General features: G+C 38.8%; 2 protein-coding genes and 1 long non-coding RNA gene across 4 annotated transcripts; 2 read left to right on the top strand and 1 right to left on the bottom strand.

Annotated features, from left to right (window-relative positions):
* The first annotated feature begins 474 nt into the window (after positions 1 to 474).
* Positions 475 to 3,608, top strand: LOC129754307 (ovochymase-2-like). 2 transcript variants are annotated; one of them, XM_055750278.1, is made up of 7 exons: positions 475 to 661; positions 730 to 780; positions 844 to 976; positions 1,065 to 1,174; positions 2,091 to 2,502; positions 2,568 to 3,284; positions 3,350 to 3,608. In XM_055750278.1, the coding sequence occupies exons 3-7, from the start codon at positions 974 to 976 to the stop codon at positions 3,533 to 3,535; spliced, it is 1,428 nt and encodes a 475-aa protein (XP_055606253.1). In that variant the 5' UTR covers positions 475 to 661; positions 730 to 780; positions 844 to 973; the 3' UTR covers positions 3,536 to 3,608. The 2 variants fall into 2 exon arrangements, with proteins under 2 accessions (XP_055606253.1, XP_055606252.1); XM_055750277.1 differs by having other exon boundaries at positions 912 to 976.
* A 234-nt stretch (positions 3,609 to 3,842) lies between these two features.
* On the top strand, positions 3,843 to 16,518 carry LOC129754310 (serine protease snake-like). The gene is made up of 7 exons (XM_055750281.1): positions 3,843 to 4,104; positions 4,163 to 4,213; positions 14,667 to 14,734; positions 14,796 to 14,905; positions 14,970 to 15,381; positions 15,445 to 16,161; positions 16,222 to 16,518. The coding sequence occupies exons 1-7, from the start codon at positions 3,990 to 3,992 to the stop codon at positions 16,408 to 16,410; spliced, it is 1,662 nt and encodes a 553-aa protein (XP_055606256.1). The 5' UTR covers positions 3,843 to 3,989; the 3' UTR covers positions 16,411 to 16,518.
* Positions 16,519 to 20,865: 4,347 nt separating this feature from the next.
* On the bottom strand, positions 20,866 to 21,392 carry LOC129751188 (uncharacterized). The gene is made up of 3 exons (XR_008738641.1): positions 21,262 to 21,392; positions 21,055 to 21,191; positions 20,866 to 20,993 (listed from the first exon to the last, which is right to left on the bottom strand). It is a non-coding gene; the product is annotated as an uncharacterized LOC129751188 (long non-coding RNA).
* Positions 21,393 to 22,812: the final 1,420 nt, after the last annotated feature.

Here is a 22,812-nt window from a genome sequence, read left to right on the forward strand (position 1 = left end):
CTTAAGCCTTCTGCCTTTAGACTTTCAGTCGAATCCACTATCAAACATTTTATAAAATTTCGTTTCAAACGTGTGTTGCTTCACAAAACGATCGCTGTTAATGCAACAGGGATAATCCGTTATCCTGCGAAGCAGCTATAATCACTGTAAAATACCTTTTTCCCTGTGACTGCTTATATAGATGACGATACGCTGCACTTTTTGAAATCTAGACATGCGTTAGACTACCAACGATCGCTTCCCACACAGGTCATCGATTGGTGAATCCCCGTTTATTTGCACGCGGGGAAATTGATTGATGAGGAGAGAAAAAATAAAAATTAACTAAGGTGCAGAAAAATCACCGGCTGGCCAGAGGATCTCGTAACTAATGCAAAAGAACAGTTTCTCCTGGATGACTCCAGTAAACCGGCTTAATAAATAAAAATATATAAAACACAGCTGATTTAAGCGTTCGGTTTTCAGTACGCAACCAGATCTCCAGTGAATAATTTTTCGATCTCAACGTAAATGCTCAGTGAAAAGTGTGTTAAAATAATGACTAAAATGTTTAAATTTCTAGTGCTATGTGTGTTAAGCTTACATTACACTGTAGTGAATTGTCAAGATAACTTCAGTCGACTGCCTGCTCCTGATTACTTCAAAAGAGACAATATATTTGGTAACAATCATTTGATTTTAAATATTTTGAAAAAGAACATGATTTATAAACAAAATCTAAAATTGTAGATTGCGAATCAAGGTTCTACTCAACAAAGCCGTCAGTCAACAAGTTTGATAGTAAGTATTTAAGTTTAGTATTAAAAGCGCTATGGCTTTCTCTTAACATAACAATTTCAACAGGAAAAATAATTACCATTAAATCGGCAGATTATTCTAAAAATTCTTGAAATTTATAACGAAAATTTCAGTTGATAAAAATGATCCGGCTGTTTTCGGTGGATTTCGAGTATTCAACGGTGAATATCAACATATGGTGAGTACAAAACTTAACGTGAAATTTCATGGAATGCAAAGAGCTAGCTAGATTTTATTTTCAATTTACACAAATGGCGATCACTCAGGCCGCTATTGGATGGATGCTGGAAAATAAAGTGCAATACCTGTGTGGAGGAACGTTAATCACGGAAAAATTCGTTCTTACTGCAGCTCACTGTGTGATACCGATTGAAGGGTAAGTTATTTGGTGGATTAAAAACTTAATTTTCAACAGCCAACCATGCTGTAGAAACTTTTATTCACTGCACCCATAGAAGAGGTTGCGAAAATTCAATGCTTTTAAAGGAAATCTCTGTGCCAAAAATGCACTGAAAGTGTACTGTACCTAAAATTAAATTATTGGAAAAGCACTACTGGCATAAAGACTCGAGCTTCCAAACAAAATGATGCATCACCGCTATATACTAGTGAAACAAGAAAAACATTTTATAGGATTTTCATCCTATTGGGTAATTCATCCCAAAAAAAAAGTATAACTATATAGTGAAAATCGAAAATTTTATGGGATTTTCTGGGATTTTCATCCTATTGGGTAATTCATCCCAAAAAATGTATACATAACTATATTGTGAGCATCGAACTCAATGCAACATCTTATCTCGGCTTGCTAGTGCGATATCTTACCCAGTGCATCAACTGAGTCCGTTATCAAACGAAAGTTTATTGTCATAGTCTTATTTACTTTGCAAAAGATTTTGAGGTTTTGGCTTGAGTTCTGAGTCAAGATTATATATTTGAATCGTTTCAGTCATTGATCAAAATTTCGTTAGGAAATTTTAATTTTGACTTTAGAGAAGAACATTTGATTTGGCATTTTTGGACCCTCATGGGGGGGAAGAAGGGGTTAAGCCCCAAAACCCCCCTCCCCCGTTCCTACGGCCATGTTATATACAATTTTGAAAACGTCAAACTGATTTTTTTTTTGTTTTAAAACTAAAATAATTATTATATTAAGTGGCGTCTGTAAATTTAAGTCAATACCTACATTTAAACTTTTTTTTTCATTTGCACATCATAATCCAAAATTACATTCCATCCTACGCGTATTATTTTTCTTAAACAAATTCCTACAAAATTTTCCCAAATTACAGAGTCCCGCCTTCCATCGTAAGACTGGGTGACACCGACCTCGGTAACTCGCAGTACGACTTTGAGGCGCAGGAATTCTCAATTCTGCGAATCAAAAGGCATCCGCAGCATCGATTCGCCCAGCGCTACCACGATCTAGCTCTAATTGAACTGAACGGAACCGCCCGATTTACTCAGGAAGTTTGTCCGGCGTGTCTGTGGCTGGAAGATGAAGTCCCCAAAGGGCCGTTGTTTATTGTAGGATTTGGCGAGAAGGAATTCGGTGGAGGACCCAGCGATACGCTTCAACAAGGACAGGTTTCGCCGATGCCGCTGGCTGAATGTGTAGGACTGTTTGAAATCGATCGAAGAATTCCCAACGGGTTGATAGAGAGTCAATTCTGTGCGTCAAATCCGGTAATGGATACGTGTCAGGTACTTTTTCGAATAATTTATTTTGTATAAAGAAAGTCTGTTTAAAAAGATATTTATTGATTCAGGGTGATTCAGGAGGTCCCATTGAAGTGCGAAGGATCGACTTTGCAGATCGTCAATTTCCAATGGTCGTTGGAGTAACATCATTCGGAACACCTTGCGTTAATGGTTCAAAAGGAGTTTACACCAAGGTGTCCTACTATCTGGATTGGATTGAGCGTGAAACTAATGAGTCTTTCAGCTATGACACATGTCAAAATCGCTGCAATATTAGACAAACGGGAGCAAATGCCGTAGGGTATGAGACCATGCCAGGAATAGTGCACCTTCTGATCAATGAATCAGCTGATAGCTTCTACAACTGCACTGGAGCATTAATTGATGATAGATTTGTGCTTACGTCAGCATCCTGCGCAAAATATTTGGATAAGAATGCATCACACATACACATCCCTAGAAGAGAAGAAATTATACAAATTGATGAAATTTTCATTCATCCTTTGTACAAAACCGGAAATTTGTCGAATGATGTAGCCCTCATAAAAATGTCAAAATACCTTGAGCAGAATGCCACCATCAAACCAGTTTGCTTGTGGAACAAGGATTTGCCCGATAATGGATCCTCCAAATTTGTGCTGAAATCCAACACCCATAAAGATCTTAGGCCTGATAAATATTTTACTAAATCTTTTTGGGGATCTGATGAACATTGTTTAGATCAAGAGGCCGTCAATGAGCTGTGTATCGAGAATGAAACTCCATTCATTCCTAGCATTTGTGATGTACGCTAGATTCAATACAGGCATAGTAGTCTTAATAATCTAATAATATTGTGCTTTTTTTTAAGATATTACCTGGAGGACCAATCCTGGATAGTCGAGATGGATATATACCATTTTTGTATGGAATTGTTTCTCATAAAAGTAAAGGATGTGACCAGAGGCTGTACGGATCCCGCATAAGGCCACACTTGGATTGGATTGAAAGCATCATTTTTAAAATGTGGCTCAACGATGAGTACTTATTCTCCTGATTTAAATTAATTCCCAACAGAACATACCATCATCCATCACCTTTCATTTTTATATTGCTTTAGTGGTATAAACGAGCAAATAAATTATATATTTATTTTTCTAGAGAAAACTTTAATGTTAGAAAGAAATTCCTATCGATTGAAAACGGTTAAATCAACTCTGGTAACCCTAGAGCGCCGTACCGAAAATGAATGCAAATGAAATCCTCGACTAAAAGTCGCGTTTTCGTGGTAGTCGGTACTTCCCACCACAAGAGAAATGCATCTCACATGAAGCTTGTTTACTAAGTAATCACTCAGATCTTGCCGAAGTTCCGATTAATCAGTTGATTCATACTAGGTTTATAGACTATTATCATTGAAGCGCGCATCACCTACATCGATCGCTACTGTAGTTATTGATGAACGGTTAACATCGACGGGTGTTGAAAATCATTATTGTTAATCGACTACCATGGCTAGTGGAAAAATTTGTATTTTTATATTACTTTTATCCAATGGTGTTTTCGGACAGAATTATTTTTCTCCCACACCTGCCGCGGACTACAGCCAGAGAACTGATATCTATGGTAATCGTTGAGTAAGATTAAAGTTTCAGCTTGTTGACAACGAATCATTTCGTTTTAGATTGTTTTGAACGGTTTTACTCATCGAGGGCGATCTCCTACAATCAATTTGGTGAGTACAAACTAAAATAGTATAAATTAGTAAGACTGTACATGGAGTTCAATAGATAACATAACCCGGATTGAGCAAAGTTGAACGTAAGAATGGACATGTGTCAACAACTGTTTATGTAGTTAACTGAGAGATTTTTTATCGTCGCAGAAGTGGCTATTTAGTTGTTCAATGGGAAATATTTAAAGTCGATCTCGAATTGTGATCTTGCTGTCAGTCCTGATCGTGATTTGATCCAGGATAAAAATAATGGCCTTGAGTCCACCTTTTTCCCGATGCTTGATCTTTATTCTGGACTCTGATCCCGAATTCTGGATCCTGAAATTGGAACCTGATCTGGATCCTCAGTCTTATCCATATCCTAGTTCCGGATCCTGATACCAGATTCTGATCACAACTTAATCCTGCATCGTGATACTGTAACGCTTTTCTTCTGATAATCTTTGTAGTTTTTTCTTATATTTAATCCTTCGAGTTCCTTCTTTTTACCTCTGATGGCAATAGTGAAAGTAGCAATACCATTCATTGATTTTTCAACTCTTTTGTATTTGCCTCGCCACAAAAATTATCTTCAGAAGACAAAAAAATATTGCGTTCAAATAAATGACCGTTAAGTTGGATCTTAAATACAGAACGTGATGAAATTAAATACTCACACGCTATCAAAATTTTCAAATCCTTTTTTATTTTTTAACACAACTTTCCTGGTGGTTTCATGCGTAAAATTTATGAATATCTACGGAAAATTGCTTTTCCCATCTTCCCATAAAATGGTGCCCTGAAAAAAATAAACAATAACTAAATGGTTAGTTTTGTAAGAAATTGAATCTCTTTTGATTTATGAGAAGATAGAATAAATTTATAAGCATACTAACAAATCATTCCACACATTAGTGTGTCAAATTTCACACATTGTAGAAATAAGTAGACCAACACAGTAAATGTGTGAAGCTACTGCTGCACACTAATGGGAAATATTGTTGATTTAGCACTTTGGGGAGTGGAAAAGAGAGATCTCTACTACTTGGAGGTAGAACTTGGAATACTTTATTTGACTTGACTTGACTTGACTCGCTACCTTATATAGTAAACCATTTCCATGGTTACATATAATACTTGTTTATTAATTATGTGTATGTTGTTATTTGTCCCATCGTTTGCTTCGATTGGACAAATCTCAACACTCCTCCTCAACATACACATTCGCAGTTTCTTAACTGCCTTTGGCGGCTCCTCCTAAAGATGGGACTTCTCCTCTTCAACGCACGCACCGGACCTCATTCGTCGCATTCATTGCATGACGCTCTCGCCCCTGTTGCTCGATAAGCTTACTTCTGGCTCGTCACAGCCTTTTTACTGCGACTCGAAGCTTTCTCCTTCGCCTCGACGCATTTCCTGAGGCGTGCGCCTCCCAGTGGTTCCAGCCCGACGACCTCCACTTGGCTTTCCGGTCCGACGACCTTCCATGGCACCGGCTTGGCGATCTTCCGTGGTACCCGCTCGCAAGTCCGCCAGTGACTACTGGTTCGACGACCACCACCTGGTTCTTGACTTGACGACGTTCCATGGTACCGGCCCGCCTACCTTCCATGGCTTTCCGGTTCAACGATCTACCAATGGCTCTGGCCCGACGACTGCGTTCGCGGTCCCAGCCCTACAACCTTCCATGGCACCGGTCCGACGACCTTGTTTGGTTTCGGCTCGACGCTTTTCTATTGGCCCGACGCCTCACCAATGGCACGACGACCTTCCTCTGGATCCCGGCTCGCCGACATTCCTATGGATTCTGGTCAGCTCGCAATAGATTCGGCCCAACGACCTCCTTTGGCACCTGTCTGACGACCACCGTTTTTCCTGGCTTGTCGACCTCCACCTTGCTTCCCGGTTCTACGACCTTCCAGATGGCTCCTGGTCCTACAACCTTCCAAGGTTCCCGGCTCGTTGACTTCTCTTGGCTTCGGCTCGTTGTCCTTCTATCAGCTTCCTGGCTGGATGACCATCCACTTTTGATTCCGCTTCTCCTCCTTTCCACTAGTGCTGGGACCATAACCTGTTGATGTAGCACTTTGGGCAGTGGAAAAGAGAGATCTCTACTACTTGGAGGTAGAACTTGGAATACTTTATTTGACTAATTTCGCTACCTTATATACATAATAAACCATTTCCATGGTTACATATAGTACTTGTTTATTAATTATGTGTATGTTGTTTTTTGTCCCATCGATTGCTACGATTGGACAAATCTCAACAAATATCGCTTAAGAAACGAAATGTGTGCGTTTGACACATTATGCAAAAAACATTTAAAACGGGAAAATGTGTGAAAATGGCAAAATAGTTCTATTTAAGTAAACGGAAGATGATAGTTAAACTTATTTTCAATAATTTGGATACAAAAACAACATGATTTGTAATTCAAATGTTTTTTTTATTAATCCTCGATCATGACTGGTATTTATTTACAACAAGGCTGACGATATCAGGCCGGATCTGAAAGAGAAATTCATGCATTAGTCGATTTAATTTTTAAATTTAAATGCTGTGGGTTTACTTGCCATTATTTTATCATGACTTGAGGCGATTTAGGGGTGATTCCTGCTAGGCTCACGCATGACTGTTTGTGATTTCACACACTTTTCCCTTAATCCGCGTTTACGGATAATGTGTAAATTTCGAACTTGTGTGTGAAAAAAACACTCGAGTTTGACAGGTACATATATTTGCTGAAAATGTGTCGGACCTTGATTATGAAAGTTTTAAAATAACACATTTTCCGCATTTCTTAGTCATATGGCATAAAAATTAAAATTTTGATTTTTCCAATTTCCTTTTGTCTTCCCTTTATTGATTTGAAAGTCAACGCAAAAGTTGAGCGTTTTGAGGCACCCCTAAATCAATTCAGATTGAGCTGAAATTATGCGCAGGTTGGTTTTTTGGGCCAATCTACAAAATATATTTGGTCGGATTTTGAAATTCGATCAACAATTTTTTCAGCTCCATCCATTGCAGCCCTAATGGAGTTTGTTCCAGTATCTCAATAACTTTTTTCCAAAAATGTATCCACATGATTTTTTTTAATTATCACAAATTTTTTATACGCTCTACATGTTGATCTTGTTTTTTAAGATTATTTTAGATTATGTATTGGCTTTTCGGTCTTATCAGGTCAATTATAACACTTTTTATACGTGCTTCATCCAACGTTTAGAATAATATTAATTCGTTATCAAGGAACTAAAATTAAATACAGGAGCACAAAACATATTTTCTAATAATTAAAATTTACATTAATTGCTTACTCGGACATTCGTGTTATTGTCCAAAGCAGATGCACTCCTAAAGCGTTCATCAATCGTCCGGATTCTGGCTATAAATTTTCGAATTTGAATTCTCATTTCATGTCGGAAGTGAGGAGGTAAGCTTGCGTGCGACTTACGTGCCCAGGCCCAGGGCGTCGGCGCCTACTCCGTCGTTTTGGAACAGATCGAGTCGAATTGTCGTCTCCCGTACTTAGATTTAGTATTGATTAGACAACCCGACAAATCAATCAAAACCGAGTGGTATCAGAAATCAACAGCTTCGGGACGATTTCTCAACTTCCGATCAGCACATAACACGCGCCTCAAAATCAACACAGCGTTAAATTTCATCAATTTCACGAGTCAAAAACTTTTCAACAAATGTTCCCCCGGAGAGGGGATTTAATTAATTCATGAGAATCTGAGAATCAACGATCTCCCGAAGACCCTTATCAACAGATTGATTCGAAAAACGAACGAAACCGACACCCCCCAAAACACACAAGATACACCCACACAACACTACCGATCCATATTGCACATCGATGGCCTAACTGCAAACGTAATTCGTGCGCTAAAGACGGGTTACCCGCATGTACGCATCGGCACCACGCAAAAACACACGATACGCAGCCTACTGACAGTGGTCAAAGATCCGATATTGCCGATCGATCGCTTCAATGTGATCTACCATATCCCATGTGCAGGCGCTCCCGAACGAGATGAAGTATGCTCCAAATGCTATGTTGGGCAGACCAGCTATAAGCTACGGACTAGAATGTCGAAACATAGATGTGATTTTACCAAATTAAAACGCATGTTAGCAACAGGGGCCACAGCGTCAAACCCCAGCATCAGGGAACTGCGACAGTCAGCCGTCGTCGAACATTGCTTCGAACAGGAGCACATGTTTGACTGCGATAAAGCCACCGTCCTAGACAGTTCCAACAAAAACCGTAGGCACCTAGAGGTACTCGAAATGTGCTACAGTAAACATGAATTGGCAGAGAGGTAACTCAAATCGACAGAGGGATCGTATCGATCTCTCTTGCGATTTTGCATCATCTAATCGGCAGAGAGGAACACACCATACGCGTGCCTTGGGTGAGTGACACGAAATAATCTAGGACACGCCCTCCAGAGAAACACACGAAAACAACCCGAATCGTGTTTGTATGTTTCTCTTCGAGACGCGTGTTTGCCTGCCTGCGAAGTCGACTGCTACGATTTTAACCCTCATCCGCATTAGATTTCATTACCCTAATCAGCACTAGTGGTGTCAATTTGACACCACAAGCTCAAATCGTTATAACTTTTGGCGTGTTGGACCGATTTAAACAAAACTTACATCAAAAGAAACCTTGTAATGTCAGTAAAATATGTTTAGAACATTATATATAGCTAAAGTTACAAGTTTTCTCGTCATTCAGCATGAAAGAAAAAAAATTCGAAAAAACATGCCTCACGAAAACTGCTGTAGTTCATATGTCTCACGTCCAAAAAATATTTGCCTTATGCATATGAAAGCTGAAGTCAATGCCTACATCATGAAGACAAGAAATATTTTTTTAAATTTTTTTTAATGAAATGGTCACAAAAAGTTCAAAAAAGTTACAGTGGTTGTATATATGAAACGACCGAGAAGTTCACGTAGAATTACTACAGCCTATCCCGAGTCAATGTGTTTTTCGTTTCAAATAAGCATTCTAGAATAAAGTATGTCGAATTTTTTAAAGGAACTTAACTTCGAAAAAAATCATTCTTCCATAAATTGTCGTTTTAATAACTATTAATGGTCTAAATCGACCCATAAAGATAGTATGCAGCTTTTTCAACTGCATAACAAGAGGCGAATTAAATATAAGTATAAGCAGAAACAAGGCCGATGTCGTCGAAATTATGCGCCCGGCAGTTATGCAAATAATGTGATAAACACATGAGCTTTGTATCAAACGCTTGCGAGAAAAGCTTACAATGACTGCTTTGATCTAAACGCTTGACTCAGGGCAAAAGCTCTCAAACTGTTTTTAGTCTCATGCGTCTCGTTGGATTGGAATCAGTATCATGTTTTCATTTCCCTTAAGATCACATAGCAATCACTAGCTTAAACTGTTGCTTAAACACGAGATTCCCGAGGAAGCGTTAGATTGACCATGTTTTCATATCTACAAATAACAAAAAAAGGCCCTTTTCAGGGCCAAAATCTTAAAGAGAGTTGCGCTTGACTTTTCTTTTACAATAGGTGGATGACGAGTGCGTTGTGTTGGTGGTGTGTGATGAGTGGGTGGTGTGTGATGAGTGGGTGGTGTGTGATGAGTGGGTGGTGTGTGATGAGTGGGTGGTGTGTGATGAGTGGGTGGTGTGTGATGGGTGGGTGGTGTGTGATGGGTGGGTGGTGTGTGATGGGTGGGTGGTGTGTTACGTGCGGGTGGTGTGCGATGGTGGGTGTTAAGCGAAGGGTGGGGATGGGGAGTGTGGTGGGTGAAGGTGGTAAGGGGGTTGCGGCTGTGTATATATATATATAAATATGTGTGTGTGTGTGTGTGTGTGTGTGTGTGTGTGTGTGTGTGTGTGTGTGTGTGTGTGTGTGTGTGTGTGTGTGTGTGTATGTGTGTGTGTGTGTGTGTATATATGTGTGTGTGTGTGTGTGTGTGTGTGTGTGTGTGTGTGTGTGTGTGTGTGTGTGTGTGTGTGTGTGTGTGTGTGTGTGTGTGTGTGTGTGTGTGTGTGTGTGTGTGTGTGTGTGTGTGTGTGTGTGTGTGTGTGTGTGTGTGTGTGTGTGTGTGTGTGTGTGTGTGTGTGTGTGTGTGTGTGTGTGTGTGTGTGTGTGTGTGTGTGTGTGTGTGTGTGTCTGTGTGTGTGTGTGTGTGTGTGTGTGATGGGTTAGTGAGGTGGGTTAGTGATGTTCTGAGCTGTCACAACACAACTTGCTTCCGCCGCTGTCGGTCAGCTCTGCTACTGCCCGTGTCACTAGTTTCAATTTCTCTGATACAATGAACCAAACCGTCAGTTGACCCCTTGTTTTATACCTTTCGTTGGCTGGAAATAACAAAACTCATGAAGGGGCGGAGCGTCTATTTTTTTTCCATTTTCGAATAGCCAATCAACGTTGAGCAGGCTTGGTATGTCTTTTAAGAGAGATGTCTTCGAAAGAGGCGTTTTTCGTGACGCGAGATCGGTTCGCGAATTTCAATTTGCCCCCCTATAGTGTTGCCGTAAGACGTAATTCTACGTCAAAAGTGGTCTAAAAAACCTACTTTTCATTCGATTGCTTGTAAATACTGTTTGAGCGATGGTAGAGTTTTGAAAAAAAAATATGACTACAAAATGTATTAAAATTCCAACATTTTGCTTTCTTTAGATTTTTGATGCAACAAAAATTGAATTTACTGGAATTTTTCAAAGTTCACTACTTTGCGCGATTTTTTTACAAATTGAAATTTCATCCGTTTTTGTGGTCCACCGTCAGGTTGTAACCGGATTATCAGTGCTTTTACTTTGTTTGGACCAATCAAAAGTATATTCATTGGAAAGCTAATTTAATCTACATTCTAGTGAGGTGCAACAAATCACGCTGTGAGATTTCACAAAAATATGAAAATTATATACGTAAAATCATTCCTGAATTTCTAGAACAACAAGGAGCGCGTCCAGCGAAACGTGTTTGTTTGCTCTCCGAGTAGGTACGTTGGGTGGTGATTTGGGCAGAGAGCGAAGCCGACAGTCGAAATAATGATGCGTGTCGTGACTCCCAAATGCAAACTACTAGCAATAGAATATTTACAACCAAGAAACGCACGACACGCATCATTATTTCGTCCGTCGGCTTCGCTCTCTGCCCGAATCACCACCCACCGTACCTACTCGGAGAGCAAACAAACACGTTTTGCTGGACGCGCTCCTTGTTGTTCTAGAAATTCAGGAATGATTTTACGTATATAATTTTCATATTTTTGTGAAATCTCACAGCGTGATTTGTTGCACCTCACTAGAATGTAGATTAAATTAGCTTTCCAATGAATATACTTTTGATTGGTCCAAACAAAGTAAAAGCACTGATAATCCGGTTACAACTGTCCTTGTAGTTCTAGAAATTCAGGAATGATTTTATGTTTATAATTTTCATATTTTTGTGAAATCTCACAGCGTGAATTGTAGCACCTCACTAGAATGTAGATTAAATGTGCTTTCCAATGAATATACTCTTGGTTGGTCCAAACAAAGTAAAAGCACTGATAATCCGAGTACAACCTGACGGTGGACCACAAAAACGGATGAAATTTCAATTTGTAAAAAAATCGCGCAAAGTAGTGAACTTTGAAAAATTCCAGTAAATTCAATTTTTGTTGCATCAAAAATCTAAAGAAAGCAAAATGTTGGAATTTTAATACATTTTGTAGTCATATTTTTTTCAAAACTCTACCATCGCTCAAACAGTATTTACAAGCAATCGAATGAAAAGTAGGTTTTTTAGACCACTTTTTTGAACTTTTTGTGACCATTTCATTAAAAAAAAATTTAAAAAAATATTTCTTGTCTTCATGATTTAGGCATTAACTTCAGCTTTCATATGCATAAGGCAAATATTTTTTTGGACGTGAGACATATGAACTACAGCAGTTTTCGTGAGGCATGTTTTTTCGATTTTTTTTTCTTTCATGCTGAATAACGAGAAAACTTGTAACTTTAGCTGTATATAATGTTCTAAACATATTTCACTGACATTACAAAGTTTCTATTGATATAAGTTTTATATGAAGTTCATAATAATTCAAACGACTTAAATAGATTTTACTTTTGTGGTGTCAAAATGACACCAAAAGTCGGAAAAGGGAGTTTTTTTGTCCAGGCTTCCAGGGTTCGTCCATAAAAAAAGTAAAGATGCAATATTGAAGAACTTTTGAATTCATTTAGGGTCCCCGAAGAAATTTTTGTATTTTGAAGCTTCTGAAAAAAGTTACAAGCCTTCAAACTTGCAATGGTGTCAAAATGACACCCTAATGCGGATGAGGGTTAAGCACGCAATAAAAAACACGGAGATGATAAATGCGACCACACCGTACGAGAGTACGATTCAAACTGGGGTGAAATTATGAATCCTATTCGATTCGAGTTACCAGTTTCGAGTTGAACTCGAATCGACTTAGAATCAGTTTTACGAATCTCGTCCGAGTTCTAAATTTTAACGTACTAGATTTCGAGTAAATCGGGTAGTAGATCATCGCAAAACGTTCCATTCGAATCGAGATCGGTAATGCCAAAGTTGGTCGAATCGAACGAAACTCGATTGTTCCGAGTTCCATAATCCCGCCCCTGATTTCGCATGTACGCATTCGTATTCGTTGCCTCTAGGTATCTCGGCAGGACAAACCGAATGAGAATTTTTGCGTTCTTGGAGTGTCGCCTAAATTATACCGCTTTATTCTAAGTTCGGTGACTCAACTCTCAATTTTTTGCATGCTCTGTCGATTTTTGAGAGAACGCGTTAACTGGGATCCCTCCGCATGATCACTCATGAATGCGGTTTATCCTCATTACTCATCGTCCCGGTCCCATCCCAATTCCGTTTTCCCCTTCTCAGAGCAATCGGTGCTTGCAAATATAGAGTTGGGCGAAGAATAAGACTTACAATCGCTATCGTAGTATACGATGTGAAAATCAAGTCCATATGTTTAATTAATTCAGCTGCAACAGTTCATTTTGTCTCTGTTGTATTTTTGTCATTTGGTTAAAAGCGTCCCCAACTCAAACTCATAGGGAATTTCATACCATGCAAGCGTGCTTCTCCATCAGCTATCCCCAGCAAACATGAAATCGTATCAGAAATGATAATTTAAGCCGTTTACAATGGTGTTGCGAAGCGCAATTCCAAATAATTAAACAAATAAATAAATAAATAAAAATAAAAAATCTTGCGCTCTCTTGCATTCTTATGATAGGTACGAATAAGGTATCGGATAGAGCCCAATTGTTAGAGTTTTCGCTTTAGAAAAATAAAAGAAATTATTTGTTTCAAATTTCATACGATAATTCTAAAATGTATGTAGAACGTATATCACAACAGCATAAGAATATATTTAGCTATAAAAATGTTTGCTGGGTCGTGCCTATGACGTCATGAAACTAGATATCTTATTGAAATGTGATTGCTGGATTTTGCAAGTGTAACGCAAGCAAGCAAGTCAGCTGGATACGTTTTTTGGAGTAATCATTGTTATCATACTTCCTATGAAAAGAAGATTTTTTTTTTCATTCTTTTCTAGATTTCAGAGAAAAAAAAATTTTTTTAAGATAAAAATAATTTTAATTGTGCAGCCCAGTTTAGCAAAAACGCCGAGAACTAAGGGTAAGAAATTTCACACACAAGACCACAAACATGCATCGTCAGAAGTCGTCAAGCTGATTCGGTAGATACCTGGGCCAAATACCCATAAAAAATTATCTCCAAAATCGACCTATAACCGAATAATAACCTTTCTGAAAGAAAGGCAAAAATGGTATGGTCAAAGTTCCACTAAAAACACAATTAATGGGACCCTAACGTGATCTCGAGTTTGTCCTCAAAATACTACGGAAACATGCCCGAAGAAAGAACCGAGCTGATGCAACCACTTTCAGCCCAGTGAAGAAAGAGCCCTATTATTTAGGCTATATACGGACATTAAGGTGGCAACAGAATGGGTTATGTCGAATTTCGAAATCCGACCAAAAAACTGACCTGTGTGAAATTTTAGCTCAATCGGACTTGATTTAGTGCTGCCTCAAAGCGCTCAAAGTTTAGGTTTTTGATCCTCCAAAAACCCAAAAAACGGACTACTGAAAATTGTGTTTAAAAAGCTTTTGTATAAAGTGTTAGTCAAATAAGAATGTCTTTTAAAAATGCAACTTTCGTTACGTCAATTCCGTTTGGTGATTTCAATTTGTATTCCTCATTAAGATAATAATAAGCTGTAATTCTACGCCAAAAAAGCATCTACGTAAGCGAGATCAGTGTTCTAGCTGTGTTAAGAATTCAAGATTATAACGATGTAATAAGGTTCTTTCGAAAGTGGGTTGTCAACGACACGATTTGGCAAAACAAATAATGCCTGTTTTTGTAACTTGAAGAAGGGCTTTATTATCATCCCAAAATCATTTTATATAACTTTTTTCAGATGGAAAGTGGCAGGAACCATCTGTGGCTGGAGGAACGCGTGCTTTTAACGGCGAGTATCAGCATATGGTAATGAAAAAGTTTAAATGTAAAGAAAAATTGTTAGCCCATAATTACAAACGTTTTCAAGGCTGCAATAGGTTGGGAGCTGGAAGAAGGAATTCGTTACACTTGCGGAGGAACCCTTATAAGTGCAAGATATGTTCTTACTGCAGCTCACTGTGCCATTCAAGTTGAGGAGTAGGTTGAAGTGTTTCATAACTTTTCATGTATTTCTGATGTTTTCTTTTAAATTAATTGACAGAGCCTTCCCGACCGTGGTTCGATTAGGTGATTCCCACTTGGGAAACTCTGACAATGACGAAGATGCTCAGCAGTTCAAAATTGTCAACATCAAACGGCACCCTCTGCATCGATTTTCCCAACGGTACCACGATATAGCGTTGATTGAGCTGGATCGGGATGCCAGCTTAAGTCAAACTGTTTGTCCGGCATGCCTCTGGTTGGAAGATTCGATTCCAAGTGGTCCACTTCACATTGTCGGTTACGGCGAAACGGAACAGGCCGGAGGACTCAGCGATACGCTGCAGCAGGGTCAAGTGTCGCTGGTTTCGACAAACCAGTGCAGCCAGCAGTTCCAATCGGATCGACGCATCCCGAACGGAATCTTGGAAAGCCAATTTTGTGCAGCTCACCCTGTCATGGACACTTGTCAGGTTTGGTAGAGCTTTTAAGATACAGGCACATTTTTCTTAATTTTAATATTTTTAATTTTACAGGGAGACTCCGGAGGTCCCATCGAGATTCGACGAGTTGACATGAGCGATCTACAGTATCCAGTGATTGTGGGAGTGACTTCGTTCGGAACCGCTTGCATCAATAACTCGATCGGAGTTTACACAAAGGTTTCCCACTACATAGACTGGATTGAGCAGGAGACAAATGAAAAATTTAACTACGACACATGCAGATCCCGCTGTAATATTCGGCAGTTTGGAGCAAATGCGATTGCCGCCTTAAGACTTCATTCGACAGTTCATCTGGTGAGAAGTCAAGCGTCGCAAAGGTTTTACAACTGCACCGGATCGTTGATCGATGATAGATTTGTACTGACCTCAGCATTTTGTGCTAACACGGACACGGGAAATCCGGACTACGTTTTCATTCCCGATAACAGAGAAATCGTCAAAATCGATAAAATAATTACTCACCCGTCGTATCGCCGAGGAAATCCTTCCAATGATGTCGCTCTCATTAAACTTGATCAATATCTTAGGCCCAATGTAACCATGAAGCCAATCTGCCTGTGGGACCGTGAATCTTCCGGTTTCGAATTCATATCCCTTATTTTGGCTTCGAACGATCGCGAGGATCACATTCACTTCAAGTACTACGCCAAGTTAATACTGGACTTCGATCATCAATGTTCGATTGAGTTACAGGAGAATGAAATTTGCATAACCAATGATTTGCCGTTGCTTCCGGGAGTGTGTCAGGTGAGCTTATCTAAAACTGAAACCAATTAGAAAGTAAAGTTTACCCACTTACACTCACAGTTGTACCATGGAGGACCCATTCTGGATAACCGCAACTATTCGGCGCCCTTTTTGTACGGAATTATAGCTCAGAAAAGTGATGGTTGTGATAACCAGTTCTACGGAACTAGAATCCAGAACCACTTGCGATGGATCCAAGGCGTTGTTTTCCAGCGAGATGAGTTGATATTTTCATCGGTTGTCGTCTGAACGATTTACGGGAATTGCGAAATATATCAATAATAACCTTCAGGAATTATCGTCGGTGTACTGTCATGAACTAATTTTCTTTAATCAACAAGTATATATAAAAGAGAATGTCTGTGGGTTTTGCTATACTTGACGAAAAGTTTGAGAACAATATAAGATTTAGCGTCCCGTAAAAAACGAAACTCACGAAGAAATATTGACAAAAAATAAAATAAAACAAAACTCTATTGATCATAGGGCCATTCACTGACAGAATTGACCTTCTCCTGATTATTTTCATGAAAATAAAAAAGTTTACAACCTTGCAATGGGTTTGAAGTTTATATTGCTGTTTCACAGTAGTTCGAGCAAAATTGAAAACATTTAATATGAATTAAACTTAGGTGTTCAAGCCTTTATTTTTCAGTTGATAGCACGGTTTACGACAAACCTTCTTCGGATCTAGTTACAGTTTTTGATTTATGGAGTCTGTAATTAAGCTGAGACGCCAAAGTAAACTTAAAATAACGACATTTTTCTTTTGTCAATGCAGGTCAATAAATGTGTTGTTGTATTCATCAATTCCAACATGTGACATGAAGTGCCCATCAAGCCTGCGAAAAATCCAATCATTTGATGTTTTATTTGAATTCAAATTTTGCTCAATACTTGCAAAACACCAATAAACGAATACAAATGTAAATTTCGAAAAAAAATCTTAAATATAACATCACTATTTAAAACTTACTGAATCCTAAATCTTGAATTTAATTCTGATCAGGTTAGAAATTATTGATGATAAATCATATTTTAGCATCCTTTTGAAGCAAATGACCAGTTTGAAATCTGTTCAACGGGTCGCACTCAAAATAAATTGAATAAATATTTTTCAGAGCTTTATGGTATTTTTTTTGTCAATAAATTTTGGACATTACTAATAATGCAAAATAAAACGAATATGTTAAAAAAATAGATTAAATAGATTCATCACTAAATCTCGATCAATTTTGTTTTATTTAAATAGTTTATTCAATTTTAACTTTTTCGTAAAAAAAGAAGTGTATTTGAAAAAAATGCAACACTTTGTTTTGTGAATCACTTCTGAACGCATGAATGGATATCGATGAAATATTCAGCGAAGTTACCTGGTAATGTTATGTTCACATGTGCAGAATTTTGTGATGTTTCGTAAAGTGGTTTTTAAGATAGCGTGCAATAAAGAAGTTTTTTCACCTTAATTTTTGTGCATCGCGTGCGCCATCTATAATACATACAGTGAACCATCCTTTTTTTCAAATCAAGGCTATTTTAAATTAGGTTTTCTGTTTTCTGAAGCTTGACCTTCAAAATAACTCAAATTTTTTTATTTGGTCGAAGCTTTAACAAATTTAGCCGACTGTCCTCTTTCGGCACAAAAACAACAAATTGAATTTGTTATCACTCCATCACAGTTTTTGCGTAATGGCATGTTTCCAGATCCAACTAAAACAGAGTATAAACTTTTTGGGACTTATTGAAGTGCTCTTCAGGAAAAACAGTCGCATTTGGAGACAGTTTTCTATGTATATTAATACATTCATCGTGTGTCAATCCACAGATCGTTAGGCTCCTCAAGTACTAGACATAATTTTTTTAAATTTTTTCTTCTCTTTCATCTCCGAAAAATACAGGTAAGACTCGTCAATGAAAAGTTTCTGGCTGGAAACCTGCGAAGTGACCACTATTTAAAGAGGTCGATTTGCTGTCTATTACGAAATTTTTAACATTATCTCTCCACTAGCAATCCAAATATTTGACCACCGTATTTTGTTTGTTTTACTGGTGGGGAACTTTTCTATCTTATAAGAATGAAGTCAGGCTTGTTTATTTTCTACTAGACGAACCAGTCAGAAAAAAATCATCTTTTTATCACTTCCTCTATTGATATTTTCGAATTGAGCTCAACAAAACCTATCACATTCCTTAAATTCATGTAATCAATCATCTTCACTTTATTCAAATTTTAGCTCACTTGTAACCGGTTGGTTACAAATCGTTTGATTTTTGTTTTAATTTTGAAGTTTTGTTTGTTTAGATCTAGAAAATTCATGTTTCTTGTCCAGTCTCACAACAAGATAGCACCACAGTAGGCTACATTTTGCTGCTGGCTGCTGTCAACTAACAGAGGAGGAAAGGAGGATCAAATGGAAAATGGAATGCAAAAAGTCGAAAAGGAAGCTTGCTTCCATATTTCGAGCTCTCTTCGATATCAGGCGTCCGTGTGTGAAGTCTAGTCCCCGTTTAGTGTTGTGAAGTTCCAAGGAATTCGCCCGGAAACGCCGGTTGGCTTCCCCACGGCTCGGCCCGCAGATCCCTTGTGGTCTCGCGCCCTAACGTAAAGGATCAGCATCTTCGTCCTCGGGTTCTGCGGATCCCTAACTCTCAAGGAGGACTTCCCTTCTCGGCCTGGCCGGATACGGGGCACTCTCGTGGGCAGGCCGATTAAACGCCAATGAAGGAAGACGCCTGCAACAACTGCAGCAACGCCCGCTGGCGCCGACAGTTTCGGCATCCCGTTGATACGCCAATAAATCAACGGCCCTCCTACTTCCGGAACTGGATTTCCGGAGCCACGACGTCGCGACGCAGCAATCGCCAGCAGCACAACCACGGTTAGTGAGAATTTACACGCCACACAAGACACAGAACATTGTTTTATACACACAGACAACACGCCACATAAAACATCAATAAAAACGCAAAGTAACATGAATTTCCCGATTTGTTGTATTTTACCCGAAAAGTCCTTGGTTACCCAGTAGCCAGCCGGCCCTGAGGTTCCGTACTCTTAGAGTATCTTGCCTTGGCTGGTCTAGCCGCTGCTCATCAATCCGTAACAAATGGCGCCCAACTAAAAGTCCGCGAAAGGTAACCAAGAGACGACCGCGTAGAATACAAAAATCTAAGGATTTTTTCTGACGGGAGGTGGCAGGGATTCGTGCGATCCACGAATGGCTGTCGCCGTACACCCATCAATTTTGTGTTAAAAAGTGCTTGATACGATGTTTTGTGTTTGTACAAGGTCCCGACCAGAAGAAGGACTTTAATCCGTTTCTAAAACCATTTTTCCCACCGAAGAATTCGATGGTTTTGGTTGTTCGCGTGCTTAGATAAAATCTATGTTGAGTGTTAATGTTGTAGCAGAGCATAATTTTATTTTACATGTTTTTTTTAATCGAATATTATGGCAACACTTTTAACCCACACCTGTAGTCTTTGCAGCACATAGCAAATTGTCAGATTACCAATTCGTCAAATCAAAACAAACATGACAAAACGTAGAAAGTTGAAGGTGAAATATGTGCCAGTGGAGTTTCAATCGACAGACTACGACGCCGATGATTCGGATAGTGATGAATCTGCGGAGATGCCGTGTCCGGTAAATCAATCGCATCCCAATTACCCGGTGGAGTTGTTAGCTGCCGATTTGGAATCATCACTGGCCATATGGAGCACGATGAAGGCAGAGGGAAAACTTTTACCGATCGATCTGGTTAGAAGTCGGAAGCTCATGCAGTCTTTACATCAGGATCTTCAGGTCCTGTGCAGAGATGCAGAAACTAGACATCTGCCTATCATCGCTACTTGTGAGTACCGTAAACATGAACCTATAAGTTATAACCCTAAACCTACTCATTCAAATTTCGATTCCAACTCGCAAGATTCAAGTTGGAACTTTTCGTCTGATATTTCTGAATCCCCTAACCGAGCTCCCGAACTACATCAGCTAGATTCTACAGCAGGATCTTTAAGTGATGGATGTTATTGGAAACATAAGCCTCCCAAGAGAAAGAATTACAATTCTAGTTCATCAGGATACAAAACTTTTGATCAGACTAGCGATCCCAGGATGGAGGAAGAAATAATGCGGATGATCGAGTGTCTGATTGATGCTCGCTTAGATCCGTACTTCAAAGAAGCTAAATTCGCCAAAGTTCGGAAGAAATAATCAAATGGTTCCTTCAGGGTTGAATAAATAAAAAAAAAACGGCTTGAAAAAGGTTCTGTGATTTTGGAATGTGATAAGGAAATTTAAACTGTGATATCAGTGTTTTGTAAATCGTTGTTATTATGTAATATTTATTCTTTTTATGTTCTAGTATCTGCTGTTCGTACTTAGTGGGTTTACACTGGACCTGGAAAGTTGTTCTGGAGTGATTCATGCGGTAACTTCACACTTCAAGAAGCATACCAGGAGGAAATAGCCGGTGTCCAATGCATTCTTGCAGTCGAGCAGGAGATCTGAAAAAGGAAAAACAACATACAATCAGAATTTGTGATATTAGCCCAAATACACCCCGCAATGGACTAGAGTTATGATAACTATGCTAGTCGTTAATGATGTGGAGGATTTGATAACATAATTAGTCAAAAAAAAAAACCTATCAATTACACTGAAATTGGTTATTCACTGGAACAAACCTGAATAATCAATCCGGGAATCCATAGCGACACAAGCATCCGTCGACTATGGAAGGGGAAACCTGCTGTGGCTCTTCCATCGTGCGGCGTTTTGTGGTGTGTTCGTGAGGGGATTGCCCAACGAGCAATGGCCAGCTCTAAAACTGTTAAAAAAATATCACTTTAACCATTCTATGATGCTGATTGAAAGTAAAAAGTACTTACCTATTTCACCTTTCGCTGCAAAGGTATTGATATGGTGTCCCGGTAATGTTTTTTAATCAGCTGCATGTCTCTTTTGATGCTAAAAGATGACGTTGAGCAGCTATGATTTTCCCCAAAGTTTTGTAATGATCGTCAACCTAAAAAAAAAAAAATAAATAAATAAAAATCATACCCTAACACGTCCTATGTAGATATATGAATACTTACCATAACATATCGATGCATGCTGCATTCGATCACTGTACGGTGGAGTGATAAATCGCTGATCATAAAAAAAAACACACGTTTTGAAGCAACAAACTCATAAGTAAACAACGTTATGTTGTGACAATCCGAGATGACAAGTTCTGGATCAGTAAAGATATTGCCCGCCGTTAATTTGCCCGCTAGTGAGGATCATTTTGAAAGTGATTTAATTCACAAATAGGGTACTGTATATATTTGTGTTGTAAATAGGGTAGTGAAATTTTGCAAAATTATTGTTGTAATGTTTATTAATTAGTACGATCGATCGTTTAAGTGTTGCGCAACATAGTGATAAGTATTTTAGTTTATTTTAAATTGTTTTTTTTACACTAGTGCTTGTTGAATTAAAATTATGTTGATTTTGGTGAAACAAATAAAGTGGAAATTGAAAGCTTGATTGTGCATGTAATTACAATAGTGATATAAGTTAAGTGAATAGTTTTAGATTATATTTGTGATGCACGTTTAAATGAATTTAACCTGTTGTGTGTTATTTATTATCACGTTTGGATTTTTATTTAATGTGCGTTCTCAAATATGATCTGTGATATTCATGTTAATTTATTATTCTCTAGTTGTAAGATACTTTTAATGGTTCGTGCACGTTTATTTATAGTTTGGCCTGTTTATCATTTATTTATTTATTTATTTATTCACCATAGTCTTAAAATAAGTTTAATTTTCTGAGCACGTTGAATTAAAGTTTGTTTTTATTTATTATTTTATGCATGTTTAGCCCTTAAGATGCATTGAAAAAATGAAAAATTAAATTATGCTTTTTCGTTTTAAATGTAATATGTCTGCCACAATTCGATAAATGCAAAGGATTGTTCTGGAAACAAAAAAAATGCAAAACACTTCGTATTTTCACATTTTTTCATTGGAGTGGTGGATAGTGTAACCGGTTGGTTACAAATCGTTTGATTTTTGTTTTAATTTTGAAGTTTTGTTTGTTTAGATCTAGAAAATTCATGTTTCTTGTCCAGTCTCACAACAAGATAGCACCACAGTAGGCTACATTTTGCTGCTGGCTGCTGTCAACTAACAGAGGAGGAAAGGAGGATCAAATGGAAAATGGAATGCAAAAAGTCGAAAAGGAAGCTTGCTTCCATATTTCGAGCTCTCTTCGATATCAGGCGTCCGTGTGTGAAGTCTAGTCCCCGTTTAGTGTTGTGAAGTTCCAAGGAATTCGCCCGGAAACGCCGGTTGGCTTCCCCACGGCTCGGCCCGCAGATCCCTTGTGGTCTCGCGCCCTAACGTAAAGGATCAGCATCTTCGTCCTCGGGTTCTGCGGATCCCTAACTCTCAAGGAGGACTTCCCTTCTCGGCCTGGCCGGATACGGGGCACTCTCGTGGGCAGGCCGATTAAACGCCAATGAAGGAAGACGCCTGCAACAACTGCAGCAACGCCCGCTGGCGCCGACAGTTTCGGCATCCCGTTGATACGCCAATAAATCAACGGCCCTCCTACTTCCGGAACTGGATTTCCGGAGCCACGACGTCGCGACGCAG

Source organism: Uranotaenia lowii, chromosome 3 (assembly GCF_029784155.1).
Source record: "Uranotaenia lowii strain MFRU-FL chromosome 3, ASM2978415v1, whole genome shotgun sequence".
In the NCBI taxonomy this organism is placed as follows: Eukaryota; Metazoa; Arthropoda; class Insecta; order Diptera; family Culicidae; genus Uranotaenia; species Uranotaenia lowii.